Source organism: Pieris rapae, chromosome 16 (genome assembly GCF_905147795.1).
Source record: "Pieris rapae chromosome 16, ilPieRapa1.1, whole genome shotgun sequence".
Lineage (NCBI taxonomy): Eukaryota > Metazoa > Arthropoda > Insecta > Lepidoptera > Pieridae > Pieris > Pieris rapae.
Window position 1 is genome coordinate 8780148 of NC_059524.1, and position 11630 is coordinate 8791777.

The window sequence follows — 11630 nt, forward strand, 5'->3', positions numbered from 1 at the left end:
AGTACCTTATTTAGACAAATGGAGGATTCCCACGTGTGGTGATTGATCAAATTTATTGATTAAAGATACATTCAAAGAGGTAAATTTTGGGTAAATAATCTATTTTCAAATGTTAATATGTATTAAATAATAAAAAACACTTTCTACAAATACTTTATTATAAAAACATCGCTCTTAAATTCTAAAAGATACACCACGTTAATACGAGAATTGATATTTGACAACATGAAAATAGGTTCACGAAAAATATGGTGCTTGAGTAAATAACGTATACAAAAATTCATTAAAACAGTTTTAATTTAAATTATTTTTGTAAAATACTTAAAACCCTGTTATCATATAAAATTAGGGCGACAAACTTTACTTCATTCCAATAGAATTTAATAAAATGCCATATTTATCTTTGCAATCCTCAATTTTATAAGATTTTAAATTTTGACATTTGCCAATCAGTTGTGAATTTGACAGACACTACAAAACTCTACGTCAATCGCTTATAAATATGTATATAAATTCTGTGCAATTTTTGGTCTATGCAATTTTTTTAAATGACGCAAACAAATGATAATAAACATTGTACAGTATAAAATCTTAAGGATTACCAAAATATAGCCATAGATTAAATATAAGTCTAAAATTCTACTGGAACAGAAAATACAAACGCTTTAATCTGCCAATTTTACCACTTTATCAATAATTCACGCTACAATTAACTAATACTACCAATCAGTCGATTTTTTTTCTCACCCGTTATATAATCACCATAAATTTATTTGGCTCTACTACTTAACATATGAGATAAAATCTAGAGTTATATAAAAATTATATTTAATGCAGAGTTCAGATATATCCAGACGTATTCGCTATTTGTATAAAAATTAACATTTATATAAATTCTAAACCCTGGTAAATACTAAGTGCTTATAAGGCATTTTAATTGTAGATAATAAACTGAGTAGTTTTTATAATTATACAACTCGACTTAGTTTTGCGGCTCCCCTATACTCTGATTTTAATTCCTTTTATAATTATTACGTACTGCGAGTCAAGCTCGGAGTACGTAATTATTAATTATTATGTAATATTAATTCGGGTAAATACGTTAAAATATTACACACCCAGTTTATTATCTACGTCGGAAAAGGTATTGCGGAACTATTTAAACCATCGCGCGATTTTGTTCTCGATTAGCGGTTGGGACGTGTTCGCGTAGATGCGCACGTAAAAGAGTCACGTACTCGTCGCGATGTTTGTTGAAATGCTGTACGTGGGGTGATCGATCCCAGCAGTTCCATGTACACTGAGAAAATAAATCAATAGTTAAATACTATTCTGAAGGTCAACATTTAAGGGTAGTTAATTTCTAAAGGACGGCTACAGAACATATTTACATTTAATTTTTAAAAAAATGTAGCCAATGTTACCAGGTTGTTGTCAGGTATAGGGTGAATAAATTGGTACAGTATTTTTTTATATATTTGTATATGAGCATATGATAATATAGCCTCAAATCTTTATTACTTTGTAGAGATTATAGAACCAGAAGCGGAAATACTTTTATGGACGGCTGTAAATATGTTTTTATCTAACCAGCCAAGGATTCGTATAGATGAATGATTTGTTTCATATCCTATTTTATATATATTAACTCGTCTATTATTTATATATATATAAACACACATATGCATAAACCATTAAATTCTCGGTGAAACATAACAGTCTTGTTCAAAAGTATATAATTGTAGAAAAATTTGAATAAGAAAACTTTTGCACAGAAATAAGTATTGCGAAAATCTACCTTCATGCCCATTTTGACCCAGCTTTCATACACGGCTCTGTTGCTTCTCTCGGCTCCCACAGTATCACTCGCCGACAGTAGGAACAACGCGGGCGCGTGACAAAGGTTGGTGTGGAACAACTGCGATGAACGGATGTAATGCACTGTGGCGGCATCGTGGAACGTTTTCAGGTGATATCTGATGAATAAATTAAATATCAGAAATGTTCCTATTTTGTTTTATTATCTTAAAATATTTTTCAATTACGTTATTTCCTCAACGTTTAGCGATTCAGCCATATTTCCCTATTTATTAACACTTCGTTGCATGTATATAAATATAATACAATTAATATAAATAAATGAAAAGGAGGGCGACTGTCGGCCGTATCGCTTTTAAGCGATCTGTTCCAGGCAAGGATAAGGTAAGCAAGATGTAAAAAAAAACATAAGACATAGTTAATTAGACAAAAGTAATGGAACCATATAAAGCCATTTAAACATATGTGATTGAAAAGGAATATAATAAAAAATCTGCCATCTTAAAAGCGAAATTAAAATAATTAATGTTGAACATAATGTAATAAAGTTCCGATTAAATTGATCGAACAACATTTTGTGGATTATCACCTAATATAAAAAATACGCATCAATAAACGTAATTACGTTATAATTGCATTATATCACAAGAAGGTTACTTGTATCAATTTGATAACATATTATTTATTCCAAGGCCATATTAACTTTGGAAGGATGTGACAAAGTCATCTATTATCCCGTTAAACCTCGGAAACGAATGTTTTCAGTGGCGCTACAGACTTTTTAGGTCTGAGCATCAGATTTCTGTATCTGTTTCATGATCATTTGTCAATCTTATAGGCAAGTAGGTTATCAGCCACCTGTGCCTTACACACGTCGTCGACTTTTTGTGTCTAACGCCCAAACCCAATAACCTATCTCAATCCATTTTTGACCATCTATAGACTTCTTAATCCAAATATTGTCAAAACTGTGCCAATAACCAATCGACGGATTAAAAGCCATCAGTCGATACAAGCTATCTATGCTAGGTCAGATTGGTCAGAAAATAAAAATTGCGTAAACCAAGACACTCACTCCATATACGCCTTGAGCGTCTTCTGCATGATCTTGTTCTTGGGGAAGACGGCCGCCGGTACTCCGATGGTGATCTCTGTTATGTCAGCAGCCGAATCCCATACTTGAGCAGAAACTCGGTCCAGGACCGGCTGGTATCTGGAAAATATATTATTAAATAAGCCAGTGACATACTCGAGAACAGTAGTACTACTTAATATCTCTTCTGTAAAATTAGGCCGCTTTTTTTAATTATTTTATATAGTGCAATAAAGTGTAAATTAATAAAATAACAGTTAATCACCCTTCTACCCCATCAAAGATATTAGCTACGAGTCGTAGAAAAAAACGTGGTTAGTAATGACAATGCTTCTAGTGCATTCCGTGAGCCATTTGTAAAAATGGGATAATAAAGGCTTACTTATATCAGTATCTATTGAAAATTATTCAATTTTAACTTTAAACAAAAACTATATAAAATTTCCAAGTATTACTAGTTACTATAGATTATAGAACCTATGCAAATATTGATTTTTAATTATGTTAAGAAAATCAAATGAAACATCTATTCTAGAAACCGCGAACGCTACTCTAGGCAGAGTTAGTTCCAATGACATACCGCGCTTATCAGCACGTACGAGATTTTTTATCACAATTTTTTTTACAAATACATACACGAAAATTCATTTTCTAACAAAAACACTCTCCAGGTTCAACTCCAAGACAGAATTAGACAGTCACAGATATTACTAACAAGTAATACGGACGTACTACGTCATTATCGTTTACACTAATCTGTGACTGTTTTTTTTACACGTTTCATTCCACAATTAAGTTCTTTTCGTTTTAAGGCAGTTTTTTCCACGCACTGCCTATATTTTAACTTCGGATCAATTTGACTTAAGGTCCTTCAAGAAAAGAGCGTACCAATTCTTAAAAGGCCGGCAACTCACTTGCCTTCTGGCAATGAGTGCCGGTGAGCGGTGTTATACATTCAATCACATACAAAAATACCGTGACAGACGATAAAATCAATATTTTTCAATAAATAAGTAATTATTGTCCATATTGCTATTGATAGTGAAATTTTATAAAGATAACGCTCAATTAAACAATAAAATTAATCAGTGGCTAATAGACAAGAAGAAGAAGAAGGTGATCAATCTCCTTTGCCTGACATACGCCGCCGACTTTTTGGGTCTAAGGCCAGCTGGTTTCCTTTACCATTCGAGCGAATTAAACATACTGACGAGCACTGACACTCCATTGGTGCACATCCGATGATCGCTTCCACGAATTCGGTGATGAGAGTCGCACTCTTACGTCAAATGTCAAACTGTCATAACTGTCAAATAGCCTATTCAATGAAAAGTACAGTTTATCATACGACATACTTACAATTCCTTATTTTTCATCACGTGCACGCACAGCTCGCCCCAGAGGTAACCACCCACTGAAAATCCGTGCACCACAAGTGGCTGATCATTCTCGTTCGCCTGCATGAATCGCAGGAGATCACCAGACACCAACTAGAAAATGCAGGTGGAAGTTGAAAAAACTCCATTTAATATAGAATGTTAATTAAAATAATTAATTATTTATTTATCAATCATAATAATTACTTAAGTAATTAATATAACACATAACTGACGTAAAAATGGTTGTCCGTTTTAAAGTAGGCGATATCGTCAGAAAACACGTGATTTACGAAAATCTATGTTTGTCTACAAATATCTTGATATATGATATAGGTACCGAGGTAGGTATAGGTACCGAATATATATTTATATATATATTAGGGATGCATCGATACGGCTTTTTTGCTGAGATGATATACTCTTATAGAAATACCGCCAATATCATTCATAATAAACTTTTATTTTGTCTCTATGGACAAAATAAAAGTTTATTAAGTACTGTCTCCAAGTAGCGACTAATGTTCAAGTCATCGAAGTCATTTATACATTGCGTGATTATAAAAGCTTTATAAAAAGTTACACTTCAAGGTTAGACAACTTTTAGTCATTTTTTATCATTTGAAAATCCTCGATTGTTTTGACAATACATTAGAGGTGGTAAAAAACTGATTTCAGTACTTTTGTTAAGTGTCACCAATGGACGATGACAGACGGCTCACGAACGCCGCCATTTTAAGAATTGATACGCTTTTCTTAAGTCAAATTGGTTCGGAAGTTCAGTTCAACTTCAGATTTTCTTAACGTTACTAAAAATATTACTGGGTATGATAAATGTACATGTATACGATTCTTAAGTTACTAGTAAATTAACAGCTATAGGATTAAAATTCACAGTTAAATGACGATATTAACTATTCACAATTTGCAAAAAATGTATCAGCAAAAAACATAGTTTTAGGACGCATATTAATAATTCTTTTTCTGAGTAAATTTTGACATTAAAGTGACATTTCTCCGAAATAAAATCCTGCATCGACACTTTTAAAAGAATTTTTATACATACTTGCGTGCCCTTTTGTGGCCACATGAGTTGCCAGGGGGTACATGATACGGAGATGACATCAAATCCCTGCTCCAAGTAGAGATTGGCATACTTCATCACGTGCTTCTGTCTCGCCAACAACCAGTTAATCATCACGCACATTGGACGGTTAAGCTGCTTGTCGAGTCTGAAAGTTATAATAGTTAAATATATATATCTTTGCAATTTTTTTAAATATGTTAATATTAATGGACAAGGAGACTTAGAGACCAACGCATTTCATATGCCTAAAATCTGTACAGTCATCGCAGCCCATAGACACCCATTTTTGTGGGTGAGTTTCCGGCCTTTGAGGGAAGACTATACTCTTTCGTTTAGAAGACAGAGTAGAATTAACAGTATACTCCAGAGAAGACGTGGGGGTCTTACAAATAAAATAATATGGAGTCGGTGGTACTAAAACATTTTTAGGTCTGTGCCTCAGATGTCTGTATCTGTAAATATTAAAATTCATAATTAAATATAAAAATTCATTATTTCTTCAAAAGCGTACAAAAGACTTCATCATTCAAGATAAACCACGTATTAGAAAAATAAACGTTTAACTAATTAAAATGACTCAGTTGCAAGCAATAGCCATTATCATTAATAAACATTTAACGAAATCAAATGAGAAATATACAACACATCATTATTCAATTGTGAAATGATACTTTGTACTATGAGCAATATGAGTATTTCCTATAAGTATATTTACCGTTACATTACATACATAATGAAACGTCTTGAAGAATGGGACATGGGAGCTGACGTAAACAAATTTAGCGCTTGTTTTCATAGACAAAGTCTGCGACGGACCATATCGCCGTGCTGTGTTTGGACATACAGACCTCATTATGACATAACTTGCCAATTGTCAACGCGGAAAAAGATGCTCAAAAGACGGAACGGTGATCCATACCTGCAAGTACTGGACTTAATTTCCCCTAGCTATTACTAACAGCGAATGGCCCATTCTATGAAGGATGATAATGATACTTGCTGTGTCGCGATCTTCACAAACTGTTTCGTTCTACGTCCTTGATTTGAGAACTGGCAGTAAATGTAAAATTAGAAGCATTTAATGTATATTTCTTTTTTTGACGTTCATAAGTGTACATTATGTTACCTATATGAATCAATGAATTTGAATCACAATCAAACGTAGCGCACGACTAATACCAACTCCTACAGAACGTATCCCCTAGGAGCAACTTCAAATACCCTTAAAGTTTTTGTTGTATACGTGCTTTGTCAAAAAAGCTGTTATTTCAATCTTGACGTACTATAGTAACTTATGGCTGGTTCTATACTCCCAATCCAATTTTTAGTAATAGAGATTAATATTTCAATCCATTTCTCATTACTAAAAAATACCTTCAAAACCGGAAGTAAACATTTTTTTTTTTCTATTCCACAAAATTGCTTCGACTATTTTAAGTGTACTAGAAGTTCAATAGTGGAATGGTTACTAGTTATGAAGATAGGTGAATTAATATATATAAAATAACAAAGGTTAGTATGTATATGTAATATATATACTATCCTTATAGTATTGTCTTTTATTAACATAACAAATAAATATATCGGATAAATTTAAAATTATTATAAATAATTATAAGTTTACAATAATACATAACTTCAATACGGTAAAAAAATGTTTTATTAAATCCTTAAGTATTTTTGCATATTTTCACGTATTTTATTCGGAAACGCTTCCAAATTTGTAAGATTAGAAGATTTGAAGAGAGTATTATCATTACTTTTTCATTTTTTTTTATTTACCAAGAAATTCGATTAAAACACACTATGACATGTAAACAATGCCTGACCTGTGGCTTGTTTCACAATCATATGCTAATAAGATTAAGTAGAACAAATGAACTGATATCCGATTACAATGAATTAAGGTATATATTAAATACACTATGCTAGGATCCAACAGACGTCCTTAAGCACGTCTTTCATACAAAAAAATCATAGGACATTGAGTCAAAGATTCGGAAATACGAATACATATAGGTATGTATGTCAAATAATATTTTTTCATACTCCAAATCTTAGCCCAAGAAAATTAATACAACAAACCATTAAAAAGAATTTTATACTAACTTCATTGTCTTCGGATCCGTGGTGAGCTTGACCTTGTCGTTGCTGATGTACTGAATGTTCTTGGTAAGATCCTGCGTATGCGCATTCCTTTCTCCGCACACCATCATGACCGGCGCGCATGACAACAGCGGGCGAAGACGAAGCTAAGAAGGAAAGTTAATTTAAAATCATGATATAACCTTATCTATCTAATTAGTAAAAATAAATCAGATATTTTTAGGTCTAGGCTTCAGATGTCTGTATGTATTTCATTAACATTTGTCAATCTAATAGGTGCCTGACATACGACGTCGACTTTTTGGGCCTAAAGCAAGCCGGCTTCCTCGCGGTGTTTTCCTTCACCGTTCAGAACCGTTCACCGTGCACAGCCGGGGATCGAACCTACGACTTTAGGGATGAGAGTCGCACGCTGTATCCACTGGGCCAAAGTTGCTTACTAATTAGTAGAAACAAATTAAATATTTATTTATTTTTAATTATCTCAATAAATTACCTCACTTTCGCAATCGATAACAAGCCAATCATAAATCAAAAAAGCAATAAAACATAGTAACAGGCATGGATAAGTACACATCGCTTGCGCACGTGAACAGCCAACTCGCTGCCAATTGAATCAGCATATAAATAGATACATTATTGTTTATGTATTATGTACAAATAATATATGTATTAAAAAGACAGTCTTTGTTTGAAATATGATTGAATGTAAGGCTTTTTAGAACGTCCTCATTTCGTTTACAAAGGGTATTAAATATATCATCTATCAAAATAAACTATGTTTATTATGGAACATAAGATACAGGTAATATCACTTATTCCACGTCATTAAATTTGAACCTGTAGGCATCCCTACTCATCGGCAAAGAAGAGGCTGTAGGCCGAGAGAAAAAGCAGGCTTAAAAATTCTCGGTAGTCTTTTAAAAAAGGTAATCATCAAACAACACTTATAAAAAGTAAAAAGTATAGAAAAATAATTAGAAATAGCCTGTCTAGGCCCTTATATCAACTAGATAATAGTTAAGTAAGTTAAGTAAGTAAGCCGTTTTATACAGCTTTTGTTTAATACATTTCTTAAATTAATTAAAAGGCAGAGATAAAAGAGCCACTGGGGTTTTATTAAAAAAGAGTATCCCTTTTCCCAAAAAAGAAGAGATATTATAGAGATATAGCATCTATTCTATTTATTTAAATATATATTAATAATATATTTATATCAATCGTCAGACATTTGCATTTTTTTATATTTAACATCGATGATAAGTTCTAAATGTTACTTAGCCTAAGACTTCATAAACGGCTATATAGCACCACAATAAAACAAATAGAAAAAATTGAAACAATAAATATAATCAAATACCCATATTACGATAAGAAAAATGAATGAAATGCTGTCTGGTGATTTTTATCTATACCGATTACTTAATATTTCACGTCAGAACCGCGTGATTATCATACGAGTTGATAAATATAAATAATTTATAAGCTTACGATGAAAATTGTGACCCTGGTAAATACTATATCTCAAGTAAGAAAATTACAAAATACATTTTGAGTGGACGAATACTTAATGGGGTTTTAATGTATACAAAATAAAACTGTTTTGTTCTGTTTTTGTATTATAACCTTAACTCGTTTCTAATAGACAAGTTTATATTTGTTCCCCTCTACCGTTCTATCGATTAATCAGTAAGAGAACATTTTTTGTAATGTTTTTATCTATTTTTATAAACTACCAAAGTGAATTACCGTTAAGAAAAGTACACTTGAGTTCTAAATGAAAAGTCAAAGTACAAACTATTATTTTTGTCCTTAATGAAGGTTAATATTAATTGTTCACAACGACTACCAGAAAAAGGTGTTATTCATTTAAATTTCTTAAAATTAATAAAGCTCAAATTTATGCATTAATAGCACTGCCAAATATTTTATTCACACACGGGAAAGACTAGTAGTAACACAAAGTATATTTGAATTATGATCAGAGTACCACATTAGACTAAATATTATAGCTGAATTGTGTTAGGTCACAAACGTGACTGTGCTATACACATAGCACGTGTGTTCATAGCTAATCACGCATTTCAAGGGCAAATGGAACGCAGGCGCAGTTCGCTTACAACCAGTAACAAAACAAACTTCATAAACAAAGTGGTTTGGCTCTAACTCAAACCAGTAAAAGTAAATGATAAACCGGGATTCAAGTACATATTGGAAAAGTTTCATGTGCCACTTTGTACTGTCCAACTTACTTACAACAGCCTTTAGCATAAGACTGGATAAATAGTTGAAAAAATAGTTCTAAATTATACTTCAATTTGTTAGCAACATGTACCTTAAATCAACAAGCTTGTATGTAAATGATAAGTAAAGTGTATAATTATTAATTAATATTAAGGCTATGAAAAAATTAAATATATGTACTAAAAATTATTTATACTGTGGAACAAATACAATGTAGTATTTGCTACTTGGTAGCGAGCTAGAATGACAAAAATAAACACCTAGATGCATTAGAAAATAGCTTCCTACTTAAAAAGAGAAAATCATAAAATTTCTGATATCTTAGTATTGTTTTTTTCTGATATCTTTCCTACGAAAAAATGGTATTCATCCATACATCAAATTTACATTTAAGCTGCTTATAATTTTATTAAATTTTAGTATATAATATATGACCTTTTAAAGATTAATTTAAAAATGTATTGCATTTCAAAATAATTTGTTTAGTTTTAAAGTCACTTGACCTAAATCCTTGATATTTTTTTTGAGGTATGGTATGGTATGATGTTATATATTGTATTAGTAAAATAATTAAAAAAAATAACTATAGTAAATAAAAGCAACAACCATTACTAATTTATTATATATTGTTTCTGTTAATTAAACAATTGCATAAATTCTGAAAAACTGGCACTCTGTATAGAATGTTCAAAGGTCATGCTTGGAACAAAGATACATTTTATCACATTTCTTGTTCTACTAATATTAGTTAGAAACTGGAAACAATCACACACAGATAAACTTAAAAGAAAATGACTTACATTCCCATTATTTCTTATGCCAGCTCTTCCACTGTTGATTGCAAAAGTCGCTGCAGTCTTGCAAAAACCCATCTTAGTCTGAAAATATAACAAATATTTACTTACTTCCTAAAAATAAATATTTTATGAAAAATAAAATACATAACTACTAAATGTGTACTAGGACTTATCATAGGCAATTAAGGCATGCTTATCTCACCATTAATAATAAAATTGTATATAAAATAAGAGATTATTTATTTAGACATATAATATTTTTAATTAATAATATATTTAATGTGTATGTAACAGTTATATTTAAAAATAAATTGTTTATTTATTCATTATTAAATATATGCAATATTGCAACTACACTTTAATGGATATAGAAAAGTATTAACCAACACTGTTAAGATATAAAGTTAAAATAATGAAATTAAAATGATAATTGATCACGGTAACAAGAAACGCGCCACTGGTGCATCTAATATGTATCTTAGCGTTCTAGTTGAAGGATTTAATCAATCAAAGATTGTTCATTGAATAAAGATTATTCAGTATAGTGGTAATATATAATATTATGTTATGTATATAGTTAGACAACTACATAATATATATTTAATATTGTCCGGGCCGTAGATATAGGACAAAAAATGTAGGTCTGTTACAATGTATCAGACTACACGTTGCTAAGCGATTCAATAATGCTATTAATAAAGATGGATTGTATATGTAGACTTACCGTAAACGGACGTTTCTTTAGGGTAATAAAATCACTTGTGGTTTCCGAGAGTACCGTACGGAAGTTCAAAGAGCAATTTTAAAGATGCACTTTTAATCACACATTCTAACGACAAAATTGCATGAAAAATAAAATGTGGACCCTACCTGTAGTTTTAATACTTTAACTATTCATACAATTATTTAATTAGAATGAAGTATTTTGAGTGATTTTTTCAAAATACACTCAATATTACAGTGAACTAAGCAGCATGCACACCCCACTAACCGCCCGTCCGTGCACCTCCGACTTCGGAAAACAAAACTGTAAAATTTAAGAATTAAGATGTGAAATGTGAATTGTCATTTACTAATCGAGAAGATAAATTGATAGTGATATTGATACA

General features: G+C 31.4%; 1 protein-coding gene across 1 annotated transcript; it reads right to left on the bottom strand.

Moving 5' to 3' along the window:
• Window positions 1-135: 135 nt before the first annotated feature.
• LOC110996830 lies at window positions 136-11563 on the bottom strand. The gene is made up of 8 exons (XM_022264692.2): window positions 11246-11563; window positions 10525-10602; window positions 7484-7626; window positions 5354-5519; window positions 4271-4401; window positions 2894-3031; window positions 1799-1976; window positions 136-1300 (listed from the first exon to the last, which is right to left on the bottom strand). Exons 2-8 carry the CDS (start codon window positions 10594-10596, stop codon window positions 1160-1162), a joined length of 969 nt encoding a protein of 322 aa, XP_022120384.1. The 5' UTR covers window positions 10597-10602; window positions 11246-11563; the 3' UTR covers window positions 136-1159.
• Between the last annotated feature and the right edge of the window lie 67 nt (window positions 11564-11630).

Bases quoted from the DNA above. Each gene is read 5' to 3' on its own strand.
- LOC110996830 (XM_022264692.2), bottom strand. From the start codon at position 10,596: ATGGGTTTTTGCAAGACTGCAGCGACTTTTGCAATCAACAGTGGAAGA. The intron at 7,627-10,524 runs GTAAGTCATTTT...TTTCCTTCTTAG, and splicing joins GCATAAGAAATAATGGGAAT to CTTCGTCTTCGCCCGCTGTT. The intron at 1,301-1,798 runs GTAGATTTTCGC...TTATTTTCTCAG, and splicing joins GGGTCAAAATGGGCATGAAG to TGTACATGGAACTGCTGGGA.